This window comes from Somniosus microcephalus, chromosome 28, assembly GCF_052327205.1.
Source record: "Somniosus microcephalus isolate GS21.2 chromosome 28, FLI_Smic_1.0, whole genome shotgun sequence".
NCBI lineage: Eukaryota > Metazoa > Chordata > Chondrichthyes > Squaliformes > Somniosidae > Somniosus > Somniosus microcephalus.
In genome coordinates this window covers 21,455,786-21,481,852 of record NC_141014.1, presented here as the reverse complement: position 1 = coordinate 21,481,852, position 26,067 = coordinate 21,455,786, and the positions used below count along the sequence as shown (strand labels likewise).

Below are 26,067 nucleotides of genomic sequence, written 5' to 3'. Positions count from 1 at the left end.
TGCAGCTGACCTGGACCGTGCTGCACCCTGTTGGATTTCTGAGCCACTGCGCCCGCCCCCGTTGGAAAAGGAGGGGGGAGGGGACACCGCAAGGCGCGCTCCTGCGCGCCGCCCGGTTGGTTAATTGCTCGCAAAATGCAAATGCTTTCATGGCGTCATCTCCGCCGAAGGGAAGGGGGTGCCATACGGGCACGGCTTTTCGTCTGGCTTGCAAGTAAGTAAGCCCTGGCCGAAATTGCTCTCTTGCTGCAGGCCCGCCGTCGCACCTGCGCTCGGCCGACCGCGGCCAGATTGACGGAGAAGACAGAGGCCGAGGGACACTTGCGCGTCGGCGGGAGTTTACAGGCTATCGCTTCTCGGCCTTTTGGCTAAGATCAAGTGTAGTATTTGTGTAAAGAGAGTACCATGTACTGCTTTCATCTGTAATATGATTTGTGGAGTGTATATTGTTATATATTGAAACATGCTTTGATATATGTAATGATAAATGTAATGTAATTTGTAAATTGAGTGCCATGTGCTGAAGTTAATTTGCACTGTACCAGATGTGGACTGCATTGTCATGTACATGAACAAAGATTTTTATGAATAAAGCATATATATTGAAATAAAAAAAAATAAAAAAAATAAAAATCTGTTCTTATCAGTTTAATATCTGATACGTCCCCTATCTGGGGACCAAATATTAAATTGATTTTTGGAACAGGGAGATGGAACAGGGGCTTGCTCCGTCCACTCCACGCATCGACCTGGTATTGCAGTGCTTCCGGGAGCGGTGCAGCTTCCCCTCTTTGGGGTGGGAAGTCGCAAAAGTCAAAAGCAGAAAAAGTTTTCGCACCACTTTCAGCCGTGCTGTCTTTCCTTTGTAGAGCCGCTCGGGCTCGCCCTTGTCGTGCTGCCGCCTTACTTTTCACCCGCTCGCTGGCCGGCCGCGCCGCAGGCTAAGCAGCCGCCTTCGGGGGTGTTTTTCGCTCTGCGTTTGCATGTCAAAATTGTGTTTTTCTTTCTTATTTGCATATGGGGACGTGCCCTGGATTTCAGGGCGGGGCCTCGCCACCTTTCCCGCTCTGCAGCTGACCTGGACCGTGCTGCACCCTGTTGGATTTCTGAGCCACTGCGCCCGCCCCCGTTGGAAAAGGAGGGGGGAGGGGACACCGCAAGCCCCGCCGGCGCGCTCCTGCGCGCCGCCCGGTTGGTTAATTGCTCGCAAAATGCAAATGCTTTCATGGCGTCATCTCCACCGAAGGGAAGGGGGTGCCATACGGGCACGGCTTTTCGTCTGGCTTGCAAGTAAGTAAGCCCTGGCCGAAATTGCTCTCTTGCTGCAGGCCCGCCGTCGCACCTGCGCTCGGCCGACCGCGGCCAGATTGACGGAGAAGACAGAGGCCGAGGGACACTTGCGCGTCGGCGGGAGTGTACAGGCTATCGCTTCTCGGCCTTTTGGCTAAGATCAAGTGTAGTATCTGTTCTTATCAGTTTAATATCTGATACGTCCCCTATCTGGGGACCAAATATTAAATTGATTTTTGGAACAGGGAGATGGAACAGGGGCTTGCTCCGTCCACTCCACGCATCGACCTGGTATTGCAGTGCTTCCGGGAGCGGTGCAGCTTCCCCTCTTTGGGGTGGGAAGTCGCAAAAGTCAAAAGCAGAAAAAGTTTTCGCACCACTTTCAGCCGTGCTGTCTTTCCTTTGTAGAGCCGCTCGGGCTCGCCCTTGTCGTGCCGCCGCCTTACTTTTCACCCGCTCGCTGGCCGGCCGCGCCGCAGGCTAAGCAGCCGCCTTCGGGGGTGTTTTTCGCTCTGCGTTTGCATGTCAAAATTGTGTTTTTCTTTCTTATTTGCATATGGGGACGTGCCCTGGATTTCAGGGCGGGGCCTCGCCACCTTTCCCGCTCTGCAGCTGACCTGGACCGTGCTGCACCCTGTTGGATTTCTGAGCCACTGCGCCCGCCCCCGTTGGAAAAGGAGGGGGGAGGGGACACCGCAAGCCCCGCCGGCGCGCTCCTGCGCGCCGCCCGGTTGGTTAATTGCTCGCAAAATGCAAATGCTTTCATGGCGTCATCTCCGCCGAAGGGAAGGGGGTGCCATACGGGCACGGCTTTTCGTCTGGCTTGCAAGTAAGTAAGCCCTGGCCGAAATTGCTCTCTTGCTGCAGGCCCGCCGTCGCACCTGCGCTCGGCCGACCGCGGCCAGATTGACGGAGAAGACAGAGGCCGAGGGACACTTGCGCGTCGGCGGGAGTTTACAGGCTATCGCTTCTCGGCCTTTTGGCTAAGATCAAGTGTAGTATCTGTTCTTATCAGTTTAATATCTGATACGTCCCCTATCTGGGGACCAAATATTAAATTGATTTTTGGAACAGGGAGATGGAACAGGGGCTTGCTCCGTCCACTCCACGCATCGACCTGGTATTGCAGTGCTTCCGGGAGCGGTGCAGCTTCCCCTCTTTGGGGTGGGAAGTCGCAAAAGTCAAAAGCAGAAAAAGTTTTCGCACCACTTTCAGCCGTGCTGTCTTTCCTTTGTAGAGCCGCTCGGGCTCGCCCTTGTCGTGCCGCCGCCTTACTTTTCACCCGCTCGCTGGCCGGCCGCGCCGCAGGCTAAGCAGCCGCCTTCGGGGGTGTTTTTCGCTCTGCGTTTGCATGTCAAAATTGTGTTTTTCTTTCTTATTTGCATATGGGGACGTGCCCTGGATTTCAGGGCGGGGCCTCGCCACCTTTCCCGCTCTGCAGCTGACCTGGACCGTGCTGCACCCTGTTGGATTTCTGAGCCACTGCGCCCGCCCCCGTTGGAAAAGGAGGGGGGAGGGGACACCGCAAGGCGCGCTCCTGCGCGCCGCCCGGTTGGTTAATTGCTCGCAAAATGCAAATGCTTTCATGGCGTCATCTCCGCCGAAGGGAAGGGGGTGCCATACGGGCACGGCTTTTCGTCTGGCTTGCAAGTAAGTAAGCCCTGGCCGAAATTGCTCTCTTGCTGCAGGCCCGCCGTCGCACCTGCGCTCGGCCGACCGCGGCCAGATTGACGGAGAAGACAGAGGCCGAGGGACACTTGCGCGTCGGCGGGAGTTTACAGGCTATCGCTTCTCGGCCTTTTGGCTAAGATCAAGTGTAGTATCTGTTCTTATCAGTATCTGCTTGATTCTGATGCTAATTGACCTTGTGTCGCGATACTGGTGTTTCTGGTTTGGCTGCATTTTCATGCTGGCTTCGGCCTTGATCCAATCAGAGCAGAGCGATCTGCATAGATGGCGACTGAGGGAGCAGTGAGCGAGGAAACCCGAGAAAGGAGCTATCGGGAGCAGAAACCGAGGCCGCCGGAGGAGGAGCGATTGCGGGAGCCCGGAGTGGAGAGCGACCTGCAGCGCGAGGTGGCGGCCGACCATGCAGCGAGGTCGAGAGCCTGCAGCGGAGAGCGATCGGCAGGCGAGAGGGCGGCCAACGAAGGAGCGAGCTCGGGAGGCCGGGGCGGAGAGCGATTGGCAGGCATAACGTCGGCCAATGAGGAAGCGAGCCCGGGACTCCAGGGTGGAGAGCGATTGGCAGGCGAGACGAGGGCCAAGCAAGCAGCAAGCTTGGCAGCCCGGGGCAGAGAGCGATTGGCAGGCGCGACGGCGGCCAATGGAACAGCGAGCTCGAGAGCCTGGAGTGACGGGCGACCTGCAAGCGAGATTGCAGCAAACCGAGGAGCGAGACAGGGAGTCCGGAACACTGTCCGAGTCACAGTGAAGAAGGTGGAGGGACAATCGCCCATCGACCGCTCCCTTTTTGTGAAGAGGATCTTGACCGGATGCTGCGGATTCCAAGTTGCGGATATCTTCGCTCTGCAGGATTTCCCCAGCAGTGGACATTTTGATGTGACGTTCAGGAACGTCGCGGCATGCCTGAAATTTCTGCAGGCAGTTAAGGAAAAGGGGAGTGAAACGCTGCTTTCAGTTATGACTGCCGAGCCTCTATTCACTCTCCCAACACAAAGAAACCGGGTGGTCACTGTACACATGTACAACCCGCACATCCCTGTGGTCGATGTGCTGACGTTCCTCGGCAGATACGTCGACAGTGTCGGGAACAGCGTTGACGTAAATGACCTGTTTGGGATCTGGACCAGCAAACGCCAGATCAAAGTAACCCTGAAAGTGGATGCCAAAGGAGCCATCCAGCACCTCCCCTCCAGCTTCGCCATCGGTGGAAGCCGGGGCTACATGGTGTACGCGGGACAACCCAGGGTGTGTCGAACCTGCGGGAGATCCGGGCACGTGGCGGCGACCTGCACTGTCACCATCTGTCGCAACTGCAAGCAGGAAGGCCACCAGACGAAGGATTGCAAGGAGAGCAAGTGCTGCAACTTGTGCGGGGAGACAGGCCATCTCTACAAGGCCTGCCCAAGGCGCAGCAGCAGCTATGCGCAGGCAATTAAAGGACCTGTCAACAAGGCCGCCTCAAAGGAGACCAGCACCGCTCCCACCGCAGAGGCCCTCACTGGAAACGACCAAACCCAGGCAACCAGCACTCAGCCTCCTCCCCAACAGCCAGAGACCATGGAAGAGGAGGCAGCTGGAGAACAACAACTGGGAGAATGGCAGGAGGTCAAACGAAAGAACAAGAAAAAAAGCCTCCCCCAAAGAGAGAGGCCGCCAAAGTCCAGGCCTGTGGAAAAAAGGCGGCACCCGCCCCAAACGGGCAACACCAGCAGCTGCTCATCTGATGAGGAAGGGCAAGAAAAGAACAGTCACCAACAACAAAAAAAGTGGCTGAGCGAAAAGAAACAAACAGGAGTGATCACCGTGCCCCAGAACACCGGTAGCAACGAAGGGCACAACGCAGCCCAGCTCCAGACCGCCGGGAGCGGCCAAGTTCCCGACGCTCCCCAGCTCCAGACCGCCGGGAGTGGCCAAGTGCCTGACGCTCCCCAGCTCCAGACCGCCGGGAGCGGCCAAGTGCCCGACGCTCCCCAGCTCCAGACCGCCGGGAGCGGCCAAGAGCCCGACGCTCCCCAGCTACAGACTGCCGGGAGCAGCCAAGTGCCCGACGCTCCCCAGCTCCAGACAACCGGGAGCAGCGGAGCGTCCACCATACCCCAGCTCCGGGAAACCGGGAGCAATGAAGCGACCGATGCACACCTGCTCCGGGAAACCGGGAGCCACGACACCACAGGCGACAGGCTGAGGGAAGAACCATCCACGAATGAGGAAGAAGACTTCTTCTCACCGCCGTCATCCCCCTGCCGGTACAGCAACCCCTCAAGAGACCAGGGCGAGTTCCTCAGCCCAGGGCAAGTACAGTCTTTCTCTAACACTGTGTGTATGCAGGTCCAGCCCCAAGGGATGGAAACAGCATAAAGGACTGCTTATTAAAATGGGACTTGAACTCTATTTAAAATTTAAAATGGGTTTAAAAATTGCAAGCATAAACGTGCGTAGCATCAAAAGCACGACGCGATGTGTTTCCACCTTGGGGTACCTTGCCAAGGTCAAGGCCGACCTACTGTTCCTGCAGGAGTGCGGCCTACCGCACTTCAGCAACTACAGGCAGTGGTCGCGATGGTGGCCCCACGGCCAATCGATATGGTCAGGAGGCAACGATTGCCGTGCCTCCGGCCTGGGTATTCTGCTGCGGGGAGGTGACTTCACCATCACCGAAGTTAAGGAGGTGGTGGGTGGCCGCCTCCTCGTAGCAGACGTACTGTACAAGAACGCCCCGCTCAGGCTGATCAATGTGTACGCCCCGGCTCTCAAGAACGAGCGGCTGGCCGTCTTCCAGCAGCTACCGCTGCTGCTGGCGACGTCCAGGCCGGTTATTCTGGGCGGTGACTTCAACTGCATCATCGATGCGGCTGGGCGATCCGGCAGAGCCGACAGCAAACTGGACGCCACGTCCAGACTCCTGATGGAAGCGGTAAAAGACGCCAAGCTGCACGACATCTTCAGCAACCCTGCAGATGGAGCGCCGCGCAGATACACCTGGTCCAGGCCAGACGGGTCTGTCCGTTCCAGGATAGACTTCCTGTTTGTGTCCCAAGCTCTCTCGGTCAGATCCACCGACGTCAAGCCGGTGTTCTTCTCTGACCACTGCCTCTTACTAGCCGACTGTCACCCACAGGAAGACCAGAAAGTAGGCAGGGGGATATGGAAGCTGAACGTGAAACTGTTGACCCCAGAAAACATTGAGGAACTCAAAAGGGATTACAAAGGTTGGAGAACCGTGAAACCCCTCTTTGATTCCCCGGCGCACTGGTGGGAAACGATCAAGACGAACATCAAGAGGTTCTTCATCCTCAAAGGTGTTCAGAAGGCGAGAGAGGGACAGAGGGAAATGTCCCGACTCCAGAAAAGCATGCAGAATCTGCTCCTGCTGCAGTCGATGGGAGTCAATGTCGGGGAGGAACTCCAAGAGGTGAAGGGCCAGCAAGCCTCGCTCTATGCCTCAGAGTCCTCCAAGATCATCTTCCGCTCCAGAGTCCGCTCCGTGGAGCAGGACGAGACGTGCTCGCGTTTCTTCTTCCAAAAGGTACACAGAGGGAGCTCTGTGATCCACAGCCTGAAGGAGGAAGACGGCTCTGTGACGTCCTCGCAGCCTGACATGCGAAGGATCAGCAAATCCTTTTATGCCGGGCTGTACGACGCGAAGCCCACAGACAGCGCGGCCTCCCAGTCTTTCCTGTCGTCTATCTCGGAGGTGCTAGACGACAGCAAGCGGGAGAGTCTGGATCACCCGCTAACTCTGGACGAGCTGACAAAGGCCGTCCGGTCCTTCGAGACGAGTAAAACTCCCGGAAGCGACGGCCTACCGGTCGAGTTGTATTCGGCTCTGTGGGACTGGATGGGCCCAGACCTGCTGGAAGTGTACGGGGGTATGCTTCTGGCTGGCAGCATGTCAGAATCGATGAGGAAAGGCATCATCACCCTCATCTACAAGCAGAAAGGGGAGAGGGAAGAAATCAGAAACTGGCGGCCCATTTCGCTGCTTAATGTGGACTACAAGATTCTGTCCAAGGTCATCGCCAACAGGGTCAAGTCTGCTCTGGAGCTGGTGATCCACCCGGATCAGACCTGTGCCGTACCCGGCAGGAAGATCTCTGATAGCCTCGCGCTACTCAGGGATACGATCGCCTACGTGCGGGACAGGGGGGTGCACACCTGCTTAATCAGCTTGGACCAGGAGAAGGCTTTCGACAGAATATCGCACACGTACATGATGGACGTGCTCTCCAAAATGGGGTTTGGGGAGGGAATCTGCAATTGGATCCAACTGCTCTACACAGACATCAGTAGCGCAGTCCTAATCAATGGGTGGGAATCAGAAAGCTTCCCGATCAAATCTGGAGTCAGGCAGGGCTGTCCTCTCTCCTCCGTCTTGTTCGTGTGTTGTATCGAACCCTTTGCCCAATCCATCAGAAGGGATTCGAGCATTGGAGGGGTGACGATCCCAGGCAGCGGAGGCACTCAGGTTAAGACCTCCCTGTACATGGATGACGTCGCCGTCTTTTGCTCGGATCCGCTGTCGGTCCGCAGACTGCTGAGCATCTGCGACCAATTTGAACTGGCCTCGGGAGCGAAAGTAAATCGCAGCAAAAGCGAGGCCATGTTCTTTGGGAACTGGGCCGACCGTTCCTTTGTCCCCTTCACCGTCAGGTCAGATTACCTGAAGGTGCTGGGAATATGGTTCGGAGCGGCTGGGGCATGCAAAAAAAACTGGGAGGAGCGTATCTCCAAGGCACGCCAGAAACTGGGAATGTGGGAGCAGCGCTCCCTGTCGATCGTGGGAAAGAACCTGGTCATCAGGTGCGAAGTGCTGTCAGTGCTGCTGTACGTGGCGCAGGTGTGGCCCATACCCCGACCCTGCGCCGCCGCAGTCACCCGAGCCGTCTTCCACTTTATCTGGAGATCGAAAATGGACCGTGTCCGGAGGGACACGATGTACAAATCTCCAGAGAAAGGGGGAAAGAACGTACCAAACGTCGCCCTCATCCTGATGGCCACCTTTGTGTGCGGCTGCATCAAACTGTGCACAGACCCTCGGTACGCAAACACCAAGTGTCACTACGTGCTGAGGTTCTACCTGACCCCGGTGTTGCGAAGGATGGGTCTGGCGACGCTGCCGCGGAACGCTCCATCCAGTTGGACCGTGCCAAACCACCTGTCCTTCGTGGAAAAGTTTTTCACGGCAAACACCTTTGACCACAAAGCTGTCAAGCAGTGGTCAGCACGAAACGTCCTCGAGACCCTACGGGAAAAGGAGATGGTAGATCCTCTCGGATGGTTCCCTGAGCAGACTGTCGAAGTCATTTGGCAGAATGCCTCATCGCCAGAACTCACAAACAAGCACCAAGACGTAGCTTGGCTGGTGGTGAGAAGGGCCCTCCCCGTCAGATCCTTCATGCACTCCCGACGTCTCTGCTCCACCGCACGCTGTCCGCGAGGAGGCTGCGCTTGGGACGAGACCGTCATCCATCTCCTTCTGGAATGTGCCTTTGCACAGAAGGTCTGGAAAGAGATGCAGTGGTCTTTGTCGAGGTTCATCCCGAGCAGCTCGGTAACACAGGACTCTGTGCTCTACGGACTGTTCCCAGGGACGCACACCGAGACAAACATCAACTGCTGCTGGAAGATCATCAACTCGGTGAAAGACGCCCTTTGGTCTGCCCGAAACTTGCTGATCTTCCAGAGCAAGGAGATGTCCACGACCGAGTGTTGCAGATTGGCACATTCCAAGGTCCGGGAGTACGTGCTGAGGGACGCACTAAAGGTTGGTGCCGCCGCCGCCAAGGCACGATGGGGAAGGGCCACAGTTTAAGGCCCTCCCGCCAGTGTAGACTGAGGGGCTGAAACCAGTGGAAAACCCCCCCCTCGGGCCGCATGACGTACAAGTGTGTTAATTGTAAAGCACTTGTAATCTGTGAATGTAAATAGAGTACCATGTACAGCATTCATGTGTATTATTAAGCCATATATAATACGGTTGGTGGATTGTAATGTAATGTATTTTGAGAAATGTTGGAATGCATCTCGGCCCCCCTTGGGCTGTATGACTGATAAAACATGTAATGAAAATGTACCTGTTTGTGTAAAGAGAGTACCATGTACTGCTTTCATCTGTAATATGATTTGTGGAGTGTATGTTGTTATATATTGAAACATGCTTTGATATATGTAATGATAAATGTAATGTAATTTGTAAATTGAGTGCCATGTGCTGAAGTTAATTTGCACTGTACCAGATGTGGACTGCATTGTCATGTACATGAACAAAGATTTTTATGAATAAAGCATATATATTGAAAAAAAAAAAAAAAAAATCTGTTCTTATCAGTTTAATATCTGATACGTCCCCTATCTGGGGACCAAATATTAAATTGATTTTTGGAACAGGGAGATGGAACAGGGGCTTGCTCCGTCCACTCCACGCATCGACCTGGTATTGCAGTGCTTCCGGGAGCGGTGCAGCTTCCCCTCTTTGGGGTGGGAAGTCGCAAAAGTCAAAAGCAGAAAAAGTTTTCGCACCACTTTCAGCCGTGCTGTCTTTCCTTTGTAGAGCCGCTCGGGCTCGCCCTTGTCGTGCCGCCGCCTTACTTTTCACCCGCTCGCTGGCCGGCCGCGCCGCAGGCTAAGCAGCCGCCTTCGGGGGTGTTTTTCGCTCTGCGTTTGCATGTCAAAATTGTGTTTTTCTTTCTTATTTGCATATGGGGACGTGCCCTGGATTTCAGGGCGGGGCCTCGCCACCTTTCCCGCTCTGCAGCTGACCTGGACCGTGCTGCACCCTGTTGGATTTCTGAGCCACTGCGCCCGCCCCCGTTGGAAAAGGAGGGGGGAGGGGACACCGCAAGCCCCGCCGGCGCGCTCCTGCGCGCCGCCCGGTTGGTTAATTGCTCGCAAAATGCAAATGCTTTCATGGCGTCATCTCCGCCGAAGGGAAGGGGGTGCCATACGGGCACGGCTTTTCGTCTGGCTTGCAAGTAAGTAAGCCCTGGCCGAAATTGCTCTCTTGCTGCAGGCCCGCCGTCGCACCTGCGCTCGGCCGACCGCGGCCAGATTGACGGAGAAGACAGAGGCCGAGGGACACTTGCGCGTCGGCGGGAGTTTACAGGCTATCGCTTCTCGGCCTTTTGGCTAAGATCAAGTGTAGTATCTGTTCTTATCAGTTTAATATCTGATACGTCCCCTATCTGGGGACCAAATATTAAATTGATTTTTGGAACAGGGAGATGGAACAGGGGCTTGCTCCGTCCACTCCACGCATCGACCTGGTATTGCAGTGCTTCCGGGAGCGGTGCAGCTTCCCCTCTTTGGGGTGGGAAGTCGCAAAAGTCAAAAGCAGAAAAAGTTTTCGCACCACTTTCAGCCGTGCTGTCTTTCCTTTGTAGAGCCGCTCGGGCTCGCCCTTGTCGTGCCGCCGCCTTACTTTTCACCCGCTCGCTGGCCGGCCGCGCCGCAGGCTAAGCAGCCGCCTTCGGGGGTGTTTTTCGCTCTGCGTTTGCATATCAAAATTGTGTTTTTCTTTCTTATTTGCATATGGGGACGTGCCCTGGATTTCAGGGCGGGGCCTCGCCACCTTTCCCGCTCTGCAGCTGACCTGGACCGTGCTGCACCCTGTTGGATTTCTGAGCCACTGCGCCCGCCCCCGTTGGAAAAGGAGGGGGGAGGGGACACCGCAAGCCCCGCCGGCGCGCTCCTGCGCGCCGCCCGGTTGGTTAATTGCTCGCAAAATGCAAATGCTTTCATGGCGTCATCTCCGCCGAAGGGAAGGGGGTGCCATACGGGCACGGCTTTTCGTCTGGCTTGCAAGTAAGTAAGCCCTGGCCGAAATTGCTCTCTTGCTGCAGGCCCGCCGTCGCACCTGCGCTCGGCCGACCGCGGCCAGATTGACGGAGAAGACAGAGGCCGAGGGACACTTGCGCGTCGGCGGGAGTTTACAGGCTATCGCTTCTCGGCCTTTTGGCTAAGATCAAGTGTAGTATCTGTTCTTATCAGTTTAATATCTGATACGTCCCCTATCTGGGGACCAAATATTAAATTGATTTTTGGAACAGGGAGATGGAACAGGGGCTTGCTCCGTCCACTCCACGCATCGACCTGGTATTGCAGTGCTTCCGGGAGCGGTGCAGCTTCCCCTCTTTGGGGTGGGAAGTCGCAAAAGTCAAAAGCAGAAAAAGTTTTCGCACCACTTTCAGCCGTGCTGTCTTTCCTTTGTAGAGCCGCTCGGGCTCGCCCTTGTCGTGCCGCCGCCTTACTTTTCACCCGCTCGCTGGCCGGCCGCGCCGCAGGCTAAGCAGCCGCCTTCGGGGGTGTTTTTCGCTCTGCGTTTGCATGTCAAAATTGTGTTTTTCTTTCTTATTTGCATATGGGGACGTGCCCTGGATTTCAGGGCGGGGCCTCGCCACCTTTCCCGCTCTGCAGCTGACCTGGACCGTGCTGCACCCTGTTGGATTTCTGAGCCACTGCGCCCGCCCCCGTTGGAAAAGGAGGGGGGAGGGGACACCGCAAGCCCCGCCGGCGCGCTCCTGCGCGCCGCCCGGTTGGTTAATTGCTCGCAAAATGCAAATGCTTTCATGGCGTCATCTCCGCCGAAGGGAAGGGGGTGCCATACGGGCACGGCTTTTCGTCTGGCTTGCAAGTAAGTAAGCCCTGGCCGAAATTGCTCTCTTGCTGCAGGCCCGCCGTCGCACCTGCGCTCGGCCGACCGCGGCCAGATTGACGGAGAAGACAGAGGCCGAGGGACACTTGCGCGTCGGCGGGAGTTTACAGGCTATCGCTTCTCGGCCTTTTGGCTAAGATCAAGTGTAGTATCTGTTCTTATCAGTTTAATATCTGATACGTCCCCTATCTGGGGACCAAATATTAAATTGATTTTTGGAACAGGGAGATGGAACAGGGGCTTGCTCCGTCCACTCCACGCATCGACCTGGTATTGCAGTGCTTCCGGGAGCGGTGCAACTTCCCCTCTTTGGGGTGGGAAGTCGCAAAAGTCAAAAGCAGAAAAAGTTTTCGCACCACTTTCAGCCGTGCTGTCTTTCCTTTGTAGAGCCGCTCGGGCTCGCCCTTGTCGTGCCGCCACCTTACTTTTCACCCGCTCGCTGGCCGGCCGCGCCGCAGGCTAAGCAGCCGCCTTCGGGGGTGTTTTTCGCTCTGCGTTTGCATGTCAAAATTGTGTTTTTCTTTCTTATTTGCATATGGGGACGTGCCCTGGATTTCAGGGCGGGGCCTCGCCACCTTTCCCGCTCTGCAGCTGACCTGGACCGTGCTGCACCCTGTTGGATTTCTGAGCCACTGCGCCCGCCCCCGTTGGAAAAGGAGGGGGGAGGGGACACCGCAAGCCCCGCCGGCGCGCTCCTGCGCGCCGCCCGGTTGGTTAATTGCTCGCAAAATGCAAATGCTTTCATGGCGTCATCTCCGCCGAAGGGAAGGGGGTGCCATACGGGCACGGCTTTTCGTCTGGCTTGCAAGTAAGTAAGCCCTGGCCGAAATTGCTCTCTTGCTGCAGGCCCGCCGTCGCACCTGCGCTCGGCCGACCGCGGCCAGATTGACGGAGAAGACAGAGGCCGAGGGACACTTGCGCGTCGGCGGGAGTTTACAGGCTATCGCTTCTCGGCCTTTTGGCTAAGATCAAGTGTAGTATCTGTTCTTATCAGTATCTGCTTGATTCTGATGCAAATTGACCTTGTGTCGCGATACTGGTGTTTCTGGTTTGGCTGCATTTTCATGCTGGCTTCGGCCTTGATCCAATCAGAGCAGAGCGATCTGCATAGATGGCGACTGAGGGAGCAGTGAGCGAGGAAACCCGAGAAAGGAGCTATCGGGAGCAGAAACCGAGGCCGCCGGAGGAGGAGCGATTGCGGGAGCCCGGAGTGGAGAGCGACCTGCAGCGCGAGGTGGCGGCCGACCATGCAGCGAGGTCGAGAGCCTGCAGCGGAGAGCGATCGGCAGGCGAGAGGGCGGCCAATGAAGGAGCGAGCTCGGGAGGCCGGGGCGGAGAGCGATTGGCAGGCATGACGTCGGCCAATGAGGAAGCGAGCCCGGGACTCCAGAGCGGAGAGCGATTGGCAGGCGAGACGAGGGCCAAGCAAGCAGCAAGCTTGGCAGCCCGGGGCAGAGAGCGATTGGCAGGCGCGACGGCGGCCAATGGAACAGCGAGCTCGAGAGCCTGGAGTGACGGGCGACCTGCAAGCGAGATTGCAGCAAACCGAGGAGCGAGACAGGGAGTCCGGAACACTGTCCGAGTCACAGTGAAGAAGGTGGAGGGACAATCGCCCATCGACCGCTCCCTTTTTGTGAAGAGGATCTTGACCGGATGCTGCGGTTTCCAAGTTGCGGATATCTTCGCTCTGCAGGATTTCCCCAGCAGTGGACATTTTGATGTGACGTTCAGGAACGTCGCGGCATGCCTGAAATTTCTGCAGGCAGTTAAGGAAAAGGGGAGTGAAACGCTGCTTTCAGTTATGACTGCCGAGCCTCTATTCACTCTCCCAACACAAAGAAACCGGGTGGTCACTGTACACATGTACAACCCGCACATCCCTGTGGTCGATGTGCTGACGTTCCTCGGCAGATACGTCGACAGTGTCGGGAACAGCGTTGACGTAAATGACCTGTTTGGGATCTGGACCAGCAAACGCCAGATCAAAGTAACCCTGAAAGTGGATGCCAAAGGAGCCATCCAGCACCTCCCCTCCAGCTTCGCCATCGGTGGAAGCCGGGGCTACATGGTGTACGCGGGACAACCCAGGGTGTGTCGAACCTGCGGGAGATCCGGGCACGTGGCGGCGACCTGCACTGTCACCATCTGTCGCAACTGCAAGCAGGAAGGCCACCAGACGAAGGATTGCAAGGAGAGCAAGTGCTGCAACTTGTGCGGGGAGACAGGCCATCTCTACAAGGCCTGCCCAAGGCGCAGCAGCAGCTATGCGCAGGCAATTAAAGGACCTGTCAACAAGGCCGCCTCAAAGGAGACCAGCACCGCTCCCACCGCAGAGGCCCTCACTGGAAACGACCAAACCCAGGCAACCAGCACTCAGCCTCCTCCCCAACAGCCAGAGACCATGGAAGAGGAGGCAGCTGGAGAACAACAACTGGGAGAATGGCAGGAGGTCAAACGAAAGAACAAGAAAAAAAGCCTCCCCCAAAGAGAGAGGCCGCCAAAGTCCAGGCCTGTGGAAAAAAGGCGGCACCCGCCCCAAACGGGCAACACCAGCAGCTGCTCATCTGATGAGGAAGGGCAAGAAAAGAACAGTCACCAACAACAAAAAAAGTGGCTGAGCGAAAAGAAACAAACAGGAGTGATCACCGTGCCCCAGAACACCGGTAGCAACGAAGGGCACAACGCAGCCCAGCTCCAGACCGCCGGGAGCGGCCAAGTTCCCGACGCTCCCCAGCTCCAGACCGCCGGAAGTGGCCAAGTGCCCGACGCTCCCCAGCTCCAGACCGCCGGGAGCGGCCAAGTGCCCGACGCTCCCCAGCTCCAGACCGCCGGGAGCGGCCAAGAGCCCGACGCTCCCCAGCTACAGACTGCCGGGAGCGGCCAAGTGCCCGACGTCCCCCAGCTCCAGACCGCCGGGGGCGGCCAAGTGCCCGACGCTCCCCAGCTCCAGACAACCGGGAGCAGCGGAGCGTCCACCATACCCCAGCTCCGGGAAACCGGGAGCAATGAAGCGACCGATGCACACCTGCTCCGGGAAACCGGGAGCCACGACACCACAGGCGACAGGCTGAGGGAAGAACCATCCACGAATGAGGAAGAAGACTTCTTCTCACCGCCGTCATCCCCCTGCCGGTACAGCAACCCCTCAAGAGACCAGGGCGAGTTCCTCAGCCCAGGGCAAGTACAGTTTTTCTCTGACACTGTGTGTATGCAGGTCCAGCCCCAAGGGATGGAAACAGCATAAAGGACTGCTTATTAAAATGGGACTTGAACTCTATTTAAAATTTAAAATGGCTTTAAAAATTGCAAGCATAAACGTGCGTAGCATCAAAAGCACGACGCGATGTGTTTCCACCTTGGGGTACCTTGCCAAGGTCAAGGCCGACCTACTGTTCCTGCAGGAGTGCGGCCTACCGCACTTCAGCAACTACAGGCAGTGGTCGCGATGGTGGCCCCACGGCCAATCGATCTGGTCAGGAGGCAACGATTGCCGTGCCTCCGGCCTGGGTATTCTGCTGCGGGGAGGTGACTTCACCATCACCGAAGTTAAGGAGGTGGTGGGTGGCCGCCTCCTCGTAGCAGACGTACTGTACAAGAATGCCCCGCTCAGGCTGATCAATGTGTACGCCCCGGCTCTCAAGAACGAGCGGCTGGCCGTCTTCCAGCAGCTACCGCTGCTGCTGGCGACGTCCAGGCCGGTTATTCTGGGCGGTGACTTCAACTGCATCATCGATGCGGCTGGGCGATCCGGCAGAGCCGACAGCAAACTGGACGCCACGTCCAGACTCCTGATGGAAGCGGTAAAAGACGCCAAGCTACACGACATCTTCAGCAACCCTGCAGATGGAGCGCCGCGCAGATACACCTGGTCCAGGCCAGACGGGTCTGTCCGTTCCAGGATAGACTTCCTGTTTGTGTCCCAAGCTCTCTCGGTCAGATCCACCGACGTCAAGCCGGTGTTCTTCTCTGACCACTGCCTCTTACTAGCCGACTGTCACCCACAGGAAGACCAGAAAGTAGGCAGAGGGATATGGAAGCTGAACGTGAAACTGTTGACCCCAGAAAACATTGAGGAACTCAAAAGGGATTACAAAGGTTGGAGAACCGTGAAACCCCTCTTTGATTCCCCGGCGCACTGGTGGGAAACGATCAAGACGAACATCAAGAGGTTCTTCATCCTCAAAGGTGTTCAGAAGGCGAGAGAGGGACAGAGGGAAATGTCCCGACTCCAGAAAAGCATGCAGAATCTGCTCCTGCTGCAGTCGATGGGAGTCAATGTCGGGGAGGAACTCCAAGAGGTGAAGGGCCAGCAAGCCTCGCTCTATGCCTCAGAGTCCTCCAAGATCATCTTCCGCTCCAGAGTCCGCTCCGTGGAGCAGGACGAGACGTGCTCGCGTTTCTTCTTCCAAAAGGTACACAGAGGGAGCTCTGTGATCCACAGCCTGAAGGAGGAAGACGGCTCTGTGACGTCCTCGCAGCCTGACATGCGAAGGATCAGCAAATCCTTTTATGCCGGGCTGTACGACGCGAAGCCCACAGACAGCGCGGCCTCCCAGTCTTTCCTGTCGTCTATCTCGGAGGTGCTAGACGACAGCAAGCGGGAGAGTCTGGATCACCCGCTAACTCTGGACGAGCTGACAAAGGCCGTCCGGTCCTTCGAGACGAGTAAAACTCCCGGAAGCGACGGCCTACCGGTCGAGTTGTATTCGGCTCTGTGGGACTGGATGGGCCCAGACCTGCTGGAAGTGTACGGGGGTATGCTTCTGGCTGGCAGCATGTCAGAATCGATGAGGAAAGGCATCATCACCCTCATCTACAAGCAGAAGGGGGAGAGGGAAGAAATCAGAAACTGGCGGCCCATTTCGCTGCTTAATGTGGACTACAAGATTCTGTCCAAGGTCATCGCCAACAGGGTCAAGTCTGCTCTGGAGCTGGTGATCCACCCGGATCAGACCTGTGCCGTACCCGGCAGGAAGATCTCTGATAGCCTCGCGCTACTCAGGGATACGATCGCCTACGTGCGGGACAGGGGGGTGCACACCTGCTTAATCAGCTTGGACCAGGAGAAGGCTTTCGACAGAATATCGCACACGTACATGATGGACGTGCTCTCCAAAATGGGGTTTGGGGAGGGAATCTGCAATTGGATCCAACTGCTCTACACAGACATCAGTAGCGCAGTTCTAATCAACGGGTGGGAATCAGAAAGCTTCCCGATCAAATCTGGAGTCAGGCAGGGCTGTCCTCTCTCCTCCGTCTTGTTCGTGTGTTGTATCGAACCCTTTGCCCAGTCCATCAGAAGGGATTCGAGCATAGGAGGGGTGACGATCCCAGGCAGCGGAGGCACTCAGGTTAAGACCTCCCTGTACATGGATGACGTCGCCGTCTTTTGCTCGGATCCGCTGTCGGTCCGCAGACTGCTGAGCATCTGCGACCAATTTGAACTGGCCTCGGGAGCGAAAGTAAATCGCAGCAAAAGCGAGGCCATGTTCTTTGGGAACTGGGCCGACCGTTCCTTTGTCCCCTTCACCGTCAGGTCAGATTACCTGAAGGTGCTGGGAATATGGTTCGGAGCGGCTGGGGCATGCAAAAAAAACTGGGAGGAGCGTATCTCCAAGGCACGCCAGAAACTGGGAATGTGGGAGCAGCGCTCCCTGTCGATCGTGGGAAAGAACCTGGTCATCAGGTGCGAAGTGCTGTCAGTGCTGCTGTACGTGGCGCAGGTGTGGCCCATACCCCGACCCTGCGCCGCCGCAGTCACCCGAGCCGTCTTCCACTTTATCTGGAGATCGAAAATGGACCGTGTCCGGAGGGACACGATGTACAAATCTCCAGAGAAAGGGGGAAAGAACGTACCAAACGTCGCCCTCATCCTGATGGCCACCTTTGTGTGCGGCTGCATCAAACTGTGCACAGACCCTCGGTACGCAAACACCAAGTGTCACTACGTGCTGAGGTTCTACCTGACCCCGGTGTTGCGAAGGATGGGTCTGGCGACGCTGCCGCGGAACGCTCCATCCAGTTGGACCGTGCCAAACCACCTGTCCTTCGTGGAAAAGTTTTTCACGGCAAACACCTTTGACCACAAAGCTGTCAAGCAGTGGTCAGCACGAAACGTCCTCGAGACCCTACGGGAAAAGGAGATGGTAGATCCTCTCGGATGGTTCCCTGAGCAGACTGTCGAAGTCATTTGGCAGAATGCCTCATCGCCAGAACTCACAAACAAGCACCAAGACGTAGCTTGGCTGGTGGTGAGAAGGGCCCTCCCCGTCAGATCCTTCATGCACTCCCGACGTCTCTGCTCCACCGCACGCTGTCCGCGAGGAGGCTGCGCTTGGGACGAGACCGTCATCCATCTCCTTCTGGAATGTGCCTTTGCACAGAAGGTCTGGAAAGAGATGCAGTGGTCTTTGTCGAGGTTCATCCCGAGCAGCTCGGTAACACAGGACTCTGTGCTCTACGGACTGTTCCCAGGGACGCACACCGAGACAAACATCAACTGCTGCTGGAAGATCATCAACTCGGTGAAAGACGCCCTTTGGTCTGCCCGAAACTTGCTGATCTTCCAGAGCAAGGAGATGTCCACGACCGAGTGTTGCAGATTGGCACATTCCAAGGTCCGGGAGTACGTGCTGAGGGACGCACTAAAGGTTGGTGCCGCCGCCGCCAAGGCACGATGGGGAAGGGCCACAGTTTAAGGCCCTCCCGCCAGTGTAGACTGAGGGGCTGAAACCAGTGGAAAACCCCCCCCTCGGGCCGCATGACGTACAAGTGTGTTAATTGTAAAGCACTTGTAATCTGTGAATGTAAATAGAGTACCATGTACAGCATTCATGTGTATTATTAAGCCATATATAATACGGTTGGTGGATTGTAATGTAATGTATTTTGAGAAATGTTGGAATGCATCTCGGCCCCCCTTGGGCTGTATGACTGATAAAACATGTAATGAAAATGTACCTGTTTGTGTAAAGAGAGTACCATGTACTGCTTTCATCTGTAATATGATTTGTGGAGTGTATGTTGTTATATATTGAAACATGCTTTGATATATGTAATGATAAATGTAATGTAATTTGTAAATTGAGTGCCATGTGCTGAAGTTAATTTGCACTGTACCAGATGTGGACTGCATTGTCATGTACATGAACAAAGATTTTTATGAATAAAGCATATATATTGAAAAAAAAAAAAAAAAAATCTGTTCTTATCAGTTTAATATCTGATACGTCCCCTATCTGGGGACCAAATATTAAATTGATTTTTGGAACAGGGAGATGGAACAGGGGCTTGCTCCGTCCACTCCACGCATCGACCTGGTATTGCAGTGCTTCCGGGAGCGGTGCAGCTTCCCCTCTTTGGGGTGGGAAGTCGCAAAAGTCAAAAGCAGAAAAAGTTTTCGCACCACTTTCAGCCGTGCTGTCTTTCCTTTGTAGAGCCGCTCGGGCTCGCCCTTGTCGTGCCGCCGCCTTACTTTTCACCCGCTCGCTGGCCGGCCGCGCCGCAGGCTAAGCAGCCGCCTTCGGGGGTGTTTTTCGCTCTGCGTTTGCATGTCAAAATTGTGTTTTTCTTTCTTATTTGCATATGGGGACGTGCCCTGGATTTCAGGGCGGGGCCTCGCCACCTTTCCCGCTCTGCAGCTGACCTGGACCGTGCTGCACCCTGTTGGATTTCTGAGCCACTGCGCCCGCCCCCGTTGGAAAAGGAGGGGGGAGGGGACACCGCAAGCCCCGCCGGCGCGCTCCTGCGCGCCGCCCGGTTGGTTAATTGCTCGCAAAATGCAAATGCTTTCATGGCGTCATCTCCGCCGAAGGGAAGGGGGTGCCATACGGGCACGGCTTTTCGTCTGGCTTGCAAGTAAGTAAGCCCTGGCCGAAATTGCTCTCTTGCTGCAGGCCCGCCGTCGCACCTGCGCTCGGCCGACCGCGGCCAGATTGACGGAGAAGACAGAGGCCGAGGGACACTTGCGCGTCGGCGGGAGTTTACAGGCTATCGCTTCTCGGCCTTTTGGCTAAGATCAAGTGTAGTATCTGTTCTTATCAGTTTAATATCTGATACGTCCCCTATCTGGGGACCAAATATTAAATTGATTTTTGGAACAGGGAGATGGAACAGGGGCTTGCTCCGTCCACTCCACGCATCGACCTGGTATTGCAGTGCTTCCGGGAGCGGTGCAGCTTCCCCTCTTTGGGGTGGGAAGTCGCAAAAGTCAAAAGCAGAAAAAGTTTTCGCACCACTTTCAGCCGTGCTGTCTTTCCTTTGTAGAGCCGCTCGGGCTCGCCCTTGTCGTGCCGCCGCCTTACTTTTCACCCGCTCGCTGGCCGGCCGCGCCGCAGGCTAAGCAGCCGCCTTCGGGGGTGTTTTTCGCTCTGCGTTTGCATGTCAAAATTGTGTTTTTCTTTCTTATTTGCATATGGGGACGTGCCCTGGATTTCAGGGCGGGGCCTCGCCACCTTTCCCGCTCTGCAGCTGACCTGGACCGTGCTGCACCCTGTTGGATTTCTGAGCCACTGCGCCCGCCCCCGTTGGAAAAGGAGGGGGGAGGGGACACCGCAAGCCCCGCCGGCGCGCTCCTGCGCGCCGCCCGGTTGGTTAATTGCTCGCAAAATGCAAATGCTTTCATGGCGTCATCTCCGCCGAAGGGAAGGGGGTGCCATACGGGCACGGCTTTTCGTCTGGCTTGCAAGTAAGTAAGCCCTGGCCGAAATTGCTCTCTTGCTGCAGGCCCGCCGTCGCACCTGCGCTCGGCCGACCGCGGCCAGATTGACGGAGAAGACAGAGGCCGAGGGACACTTGCGCGTCGGCGGGAGTTTACAGGCTATCGCTTCTCGGCCTTTTGGCTAAGATCAAGTGTAGTATCTGTTCTTATCAGTTTAATATCTGATACGTCCCCTATCTGGGGACCAAATATTAAATTGATTTTTGGAACAGGGAGATGGAACAGGGGCTTGCTCCGTCCACTCCACGCATCGACCTGGTATTGCAGTGCTTCCGGGAGCGGTGCAGCTTCCCCTCTTTGGGGTGGGAAGTCGCAAAAGTCAAAAGCAGAAAAAGTTTTCGCACCACTTTCAGCCGTGCTGTCTTTCCTTTGTAGAGCCGCTCGGGCTCGCCCTTGTCGTGCCGCCGCCTTACTTTTCACCCGCTCGCTGGCCGGCCGCGCCGCAGGCTAAGCAGCCGCCTTCGGGGGTGTTTTTCGCTCTGCGTTTGCATGTCAAAATTGTGTTTTTCTTTCTTATTTGCATATGGGGACGTGCCCTGGATTTCAGGGCGGGGCCTCGCCACCTTTCCCGCTCTGCAGCTGACCTGGACCGTGCTGCACCCTGTTGGATTTCTGAGCCACTGCGCCCGCCCCCGTTGGAAAAGGAGGGGGGAGGGGACACCGCAAGCCCCGCCGGCGCGCTCCTGCGCGCCGCCCGGTTGGTTAATTGCTCGCAAAATGCAAATGCTTTCATGGCGTCATCTCCGCCGAAGGGAAGGGGGTGCCATACGGGCACGGCTTTTCGTCTGGCTTGCAAGTAAGTAAGCCCTGGCCGAAATTGCTCTCTTGCTGCAGGCCCGCCGTCGCACCTGCGCTCGGCCGACCGCGGCCAGATTGACGGAGAAGACAGAGGCCGAGGGACACTTGCGCGTCGGCGGGAGTTTACAGGCTATCGCTTCTCGGCCTTTTGGCTAAGATCAAGTGTAGTATCTGTTCTTATCAGTTTAATATCTGATACGTCCCCTATCTGGGGACCAAATATTAAATTGATTTTTGGAACAGGGAGATGGAACAGGGGCTTGCTCCGTCCACTCCACGCATCGACCTGGTATTGCAGTGCTTCCGGGAGCGGTGCAACTTCCCCTCTTTGGGGTGGGAAGTCGCAAAAGTCAAAAGCAGAAAAAGTTTTCGCACCACTTTCAGCCGTGCTGTCTTTCCTTTGTAGAGCCGCTCGGGCTCGCCCTTGTCGTGCCGCCACCTTACTTTTCACCCGCTCGCTGGCCGGCCGCGCCGCAGGCTAAGCAGCCGCCTTCGGGGGTGTTTTTCGCTCTGCGTTTGCATGTCAAAATTGTGTTTTTCTTTCTTATTTGCATATGGGGACGTGCCCTGGATTTCAGGGCGGGGCCTCGCCACCTTTCCCGCTCTGCAGCTGACCTGGACCGTGCTGCACCCTGTTGGATTTCTGAGCCACTGCGCCCGCCCCCGTTGGAAAAGGAGGGGGGAGGGGACACCGCAAGCCCCGCCGGCGCGCTCCTGCGCGCCGCCCGGTTGGTTAATTGCTCGCAAAATGCAAATGCTTTCATGGCGTCATCTCCGCCGAAGGGAAGGGGGTGCCATACGGGCACGGCTTTTCGTCTGGCTTGCAAGTAAGTAAGCCCTGGCCGAAATTGCTCTCTTGCTGCAGGCCCGCCGTCGCACCTGCGCTCGGCCGACCGCGGCCAGATTGACGGAGAAGACAGAGGCCGAGGGACACTTGCGCGTCGGCGGGAGTTTACAGGCTATCGCTTCTCGGCCTTTTGGCTAAGATCAAGTGTAGTATCTGTTCTTATCAGTATCTGCTTGATTCTGATGCAAATTGACCTTGTGTCGCGATACTGGTGTTTCTGGTTTGGCTGCATTTTCATGCTGGCTTCGGCCTTGATCCAATCAGAGCAGAGCGATCTGCATAGATGGCGACTGAGGGAGCAGTGAGCGAGGAAACCCGAGAAAGGAGCTATCGGGAGCAGAAACCGAGGCCGCCGGAGGAGGAGCGATTGCGGGAGCCCGGAGTGGAGAGCGACCTGCAGCGCGAGGTGGCGGCCGACCATGCAGCGAGGTCGAGAGCCTGCAGCGGAGAGCGATCGGCAGGCGAGAGGGCGGCCAATGAAGGAGCGAGCTCGGGAGGCCGGGGCGGAGAGCGATTGGCAGGCATGACGTCGGCCAATGAGGAAGCGAGCCCGGGACTCCAGAGCGGAGAGCGATTGGCAGGCGAGACGAGGGCCAAGCAAGCAGCAAGCTTGGCAGCCCGGGGCAGAGAGCGATTGGCAGGCGCGACGGCGGCCAATGGAACAGCGAGCTCGAGAGCCTGGAGTGACGGGCGACCTGCAAGCGAGATTGCAGCAAACCGAGGAGCGAGACAGGGAGTCCGGAACACTGTCCGAGTCACAGTGAAGAAGGTGGAGGGACAATCGCCCATCGACCGCTCCCTTTTTGTGAAGAGGATCTTGACCGGATGCTGCGGTTTCCAAGTTGCGGATATCTTCGCTCTGCAGGATTTCCCCAGCAGTGGACATTTTGATGTGACGTTCAGGAACGTCGCGGCATGCCTGAAATTTCTGCAGGCAGTTAAGGAAAAGGGGAGTGAAACGCTGCTTTCAGTTATGACTGCCGAGCCTCTATTCACTCTCCCAACACAAAGAAACCGGGTGGTCACTGTACACATGTACAACCCGCACATCCCTGTGGTCGATGTGCTGACGTTCCTCGGCAGATACGTCGACAGTGTCGGGAACAGCGTTGACGTAAATGACCTGTTTGGGATCTGGACCAGCAAACGCCAGATCAAAGTAACCCTGAAAGTGGATGCCAAAGGAGCCATCCAGCACCTCCCCTCCAGCTTCGCCATCGGTGGAAGCCGGGGCTACATGGTGTACGCGGGACAACCCAGGGTGTGTCGAACCTGCGGGAGATCCGGGCACGTGGCGGCGACCTGCACTGTCACCATCTGTCGCAACTGCAAGCAGGAAGGCCACCAGACGAAGGATTGCAAGGAGAGCAAGTGCTGCAACTTGTGCGGGGAGACAGGCCATCTCTACAAGGCCTGCCCAAGGCGCAGCAGCAGCTATGCGCAGGCAATTAAAGGACCTGTCAACAAGGCCGCCTCAAAGGAGACCAGCACCGCTCCCACCGCAGAGGCCCTCACTGGAAACGACCAAACCCAGGCAACCAGCACTCAGCCTCCTCCCCAACAGCCAGAGACCATGGAAGAGGAGGCAGCTGGAGAACAACAACTGGGAGAATGGCAGGAGGTCAAACGAAAGAACAAGAAAAAAAGCCTCCCCCAAAGAGAGAGGCCGCCAAAGTCCAGGCCTGTGGAAAAAAGGCGGCACCCGCCCCAAACGGGCAACACCAGCAGCTGCTCATCTGATGAGGAAGGGCAAGAAAAGAACAGTCACCAACAACAAAAAAAGTGGCTGAGCGAAAAGAAACAAACAGGAGTGATCACCGTGCCCCAGAACACCGGTAGCAACGAAGGGCACAACGCAGCCCAGCTCCAGACCGCCGGGAGCGGCCAAGTTCCCGACGCTCCCCAGCTCCAGACCGCCGGAAGTGGCCAAGTGCCCGACGCTCCCCAGCTCCAGACCGCCGGGAGCGGCCAAGTGCCCGACGCTCCCCAGCTCCAGACCGCCGGGAGCGGCCAAGAGCCCGACGCTCCCCAGCTACAGACTGCCGGGAGCGGCCAAGTGCCCGACGTCCCCCAGCTCCAGACCGCCGGGGGCGGCCAAGTGCCCGACGCTCCCCAGCTCCAGACAACCGGGAGCAGCGGAGCGTCCACCATACCCCAGCTCCGGGAAACCGGGAGCAATGAAGCGACCGATGCACACCTGCTCCGGGAAACCGGGAGCCACGACACCACAGGCGACAGGCTGAGGGAAGAACCATCCACGAATGAGGAAGAAGACTTCTTCTCACCGCCGTCATCCCCCTGCCGGTACAGCAACCCCTCAAGAGACCAGGGCGAGTTCCTCAGCCCAGGGCAAGTACAGTTTTTCTCTGACACTGTGTGTATGCAGGTCCAGCCCCAAGGGATGGAAACAGCATAAAGGACTGCTTATTAAAATGGGACTTGAACTCTATTTAAAATTTAAAATGGCTTTAAAAATTGCAAGCATAAACGTGCGTAGCATCAAAAGCACGACGCGATGTGTTTCCACCTTGGGGTACCTTGCCAAGGTCAAGGCCGACCTACTGTTCCTGCAGGAGTGCGGCCTACCGCACTTCAGCAACTACAGGCAGTGGTCGCGATGGTGGCCCCACGGCCAATCGATCTGGTCAGGAGGCAACGATTGCCGTGCCTCCGGCCTGGGTATTCTGCTGCGGGGAGGTGACTTCACCATCACCGAAGTTAAGGAGGTGGTGGGTGGCCGCCTCCTCGTAGCAGACGTACTGTACAAGAATGCCCCGCTCAGGCTGATCAATGTGTACGCCCCGGCTCTCAAGAACGAGCGGCTGGCCGTCTTCCAGCAGCTACCGCTGCTGCTGGCGACGTCCAGGCCGGTTATTCTGGGCGGTGACTTCAACTGCATCATCGATGCGGCTGGGCGATCCGGCAGAGCCGACAGCAAACTGGACGCCACGTCCAGACTCCTGATGGAAGCGGTAAAAGACGCCAAGCTACACGACATCTTCAGCAACCCTGCAGATGGAGCGCCGCGCAGATACACCTGGTCCAGGCCAGACGGGTCTGTCCGTTCCAGGATAGACTTCCTGTTTGTGTCCCAAGCTCTCTCGGTCAGATCCACCGACGTCAAGCCGGTGTTCTTCTCTGACCACTGCCTCTTACTAGCCGACTGTCACCCACAGGAAGACCAGAAAGTAGGCAGAGGGATATGGAAGCTGAACGTGAAACTGTTGACCCCAGAAAACATTGAGGAACTCAAAAGGGATTACAAAGGTTGGAGAACCGTGAAACCCCTCTTTGATTCCCCGGCGCACTGGTGGGAAACGATCAAGACGAACATCAAGAGGTTCTTCATCCTCAAAGGTGTTCAGAAGGCGAGAGAGGGACAGAGGGAAATGTCCCGACTCCAGAAAAGCATGCAGAATCTGCTCCTGCTGCAGTCGATGGGAGTCAATGTCGGGGAGGAACTCCAAGAGGTGAAGGGCCAGCAAGCCTCGCTCTATGCCTCAGAGTCCTCCAAGATCATCTTCCGCTCCAGAGTCCGCTCCGTGGAGCAGGACGAGACGTGCTCGCGTTTCTTCTTCCAAAAGGTACACAGAGGGAGCTCTGTGATCCACAGCCTGAAGGAGGAAGACGGCTCTGTGACGTCCTCGCAGCCTGACATGCGAAGGATCAGCAAATCCTTTTATGCCGGGCTGTACGACGCGAAGCCCACAGACAGCGCGGCCTCCCAGTCTTTCCTGTCGTCTATCTCGGAGGTGCTAGACGACAGCAAGCGGGAGAGTCTGGATCACCCGCTAACTCTGGACGAGCTGACAAAGGCCGTCCGGTCCTTCGAGACGAGTAAAACTCCCGGAAGCGACGGCCTACCGGTCGAGTTGTATTCGGCTCTGTGGGACTGGATGGGCCCAGACCTGCTGGAAGTGTACGGGGGTATGCTTCTGGCTGGCAGCATGTCAGAATCGATGAGGAAAGGCATCATCACCCTCATCTACAAGCAGAAGGGGGAGAGGGAAGAAATCAGAAACTGGCGGCCCATTTCGCTGCTTAATGTGGACTACAAGATTCTGTCCAAGGTCATCG

At 56.7% G+C, this 26,067-nt stretch overlaps 3 protein-coding genes, 8 non-coding genes and 8 pseudogenes across 11 annotated transcripts; all 19 read left to right on the top strand.

The window, feature by feature from the left end:
* The first annotated feature begins 348 nt into the window (after positions 1-348).
* Positions 349-452, top strand: LOC147099172 (U2 spliceosomal RNA; annotated as a pseudogene).
* Positions 453-574: 122 nt separating this feature from the next.
* LOC147099171 (U2 spliceosomal RNA) lies at positions 575-786 on the top strand (annotated as a pseudogene).
* A 638-nt stretch (positions 787-1,424) lies between these two features.
* Positions 1,425-1,615, top strand: LOC147099170 (U2 spliceosomal RNA). The gene has a single exon (XR_015074142.1). It is a non-coding gene; the product is annotated as a U2 spliceosomal RNA (small nuclear RNA).
* Positions 1,616-2,253: 638 nt separating this feature from the next.
* LOC147099169 (U2 spliceosomal RNA) lies at positions 2,254-2,444 on the top strand. The gene has a single exon (XR_015074141.1). It is a non-coding gene; the product is annotated as a U2 spliceosomal RNA (small nuclear RNA).
* Positions 2,445-3,074: 630 nt separating this feature from the next.
* Positions 3,075-3,221, top strand: LOC147099168 (U2 spliceosomal RNA; annotated as a pseudogene).
* A 652-nt stretch (positions 3,222-3,873) lies between these two features.
* LOC147099167 (uncharacterized) lies at positions 3,874-5,805 on the top strand. The gene is made up of 2 exons (XM_085969191.1): positions 3,874-4,795; positions 5,732-5,805. The coding sequence occupies exons 1-2, from the start codon at positions 3,934-3,936 to the stop codon at positions 5,803-5,805; spliced, it is 936 nt and encodes a 311-aa protein (XP_085825317.1). The 5' UTR covers positions 3,874-3,933.
* A 3,436-nt stretch (positions 5,806-9,241) lies between these two features.
* Positions 9,242-9,443, top strand: LOC147099166 (U2 spliceosomal RNA; annotated as a pseudogene).
* Positions 9,444-10,081: 638 nt separating this feature from the next.
* LOC147099165 (U2 spliceosomal RNA) lies at positions 10,082-10,272 on the top strand. Its single transcript, XR_015074140.1, has one exon. It is a non-coding gene; the product is annotated as a U2 spliceosomal RNA (small nuclear RNA).
* Positions 10,273-10,910: 638 nt separating this feature from the next.
* On the top strand, positions 10,911-11,101 carry LOC147099164 (U2 spliceosomal RNA). The gene has a single exon (XR_015074139.1). It is a non-coding gene; the product is annotated as a U2 spliceosomal RNA (small nuclear RNA).
* A 638-nt stretch (positions 11,102-11,739) lies between these two features.
* LOC147099163 (U2 spliceosomal RNA) lies at positions 11,740-11,930 on the top strand. The gene has a single exon (XR_015074148.1). It is a non-coding gene; the product is annotated as a U2 spliceosomal RNA (small nuclear RNA).
* Positions 11,931-12,568: 638 nt separating this feature from the next.
* Positions 12,569-12,715, top strand: LOC147099162 (U2 spliceosomal RNA; annotated as a pseudogene).
* Positions 12,716-13,367: 652 nt separating this feature from the next.
* Positions 13,368-16,942, top strand: LOC147099161 (uncharacterized; annotated as a pseudogene).
* Positions 16,943-17,385: 443 nt separating this feature from the next.
* On the top strand, positions 17,386-18,324 carry LOC147099160 (uncharacterized). Its single transcript, XM_085969287.1, has one exon. It carries the CDS (start codon positions 17,422-17,424, stop codon positions 18,322-18,324), a length of 903 nt encoding a protein of 300 aa, XP_085825413.1. The 5' UTR covers positions 17,386-17,421.
* A 453-nt stretch (positions 18,325-18,777) lies between these two features.
* On the top strand, positions 18,778-18,979 carry LOC147099159 (U2 spliceosomal RNA; annotated as a pseudogene).
* A 638-nt stretch (positions 18,980-19,617) lies between these two features.
* Positions 19,618-19,808, top strand: LOC147099158 (U2 spliceosomal RNA). Its single transcript, XR_015074137.1, has one exon. It is a non-coding gene; the product is annotated as a U2 spliceosomal RNA (small nuclear RNA).
* A 638-nt stretch (positions 19,809-20,446) lies between these two features.
* On the top strand, positions 20,447-20,637 carry LOC147099157 (U2 spliceosomal RNA). The gene has a single exon (XR_015074131.1). It is a non-coding gene; the product is annotated as a U2 spliceosomal RNA (small nuclear RNA).
* Positions 20,638-21,275: 638 nt separating this feature from the next.
* LOC147099156 (U2 spliceosomal RNA) lies at positions 21,276-21,466 on the top strand. The gene has a single exon (XR_015074136.1). It is a non-coding gene; the product is annotated as a U2 spliceosomal RNA (small nuclear RNA).
* A 638-nt stretch (positions 21,467-22,104) lies between these two features.
* LOC147099155 (U2 spliceosomal RNA) lies at positions 22,105-22,251 on the top strand (annotated as a pseudogene).
* A 652-nt stretch (positions 22,252-22,903) lies between these two features.
* LOC147099154 (uncharacterized) lies at positions 22,904-24,877 on the top strand. Its single transcript, XM_085969190.1, has 2 exons — positions 22,904-23,825; positions 24,804-24,877. Exons 1-2 carry the CDS (start codon positions 22,964-22,966, stop codon positions 24,875-24,877), a joined length of 936 nt encoding a protein of 311 aa, XP_085825316.1. The 5' UTR covers positions 22,904-22,963.
* The last annotated feature ends 1,190 nt before the right edge of the window (positions 24,878-26,067 follow it).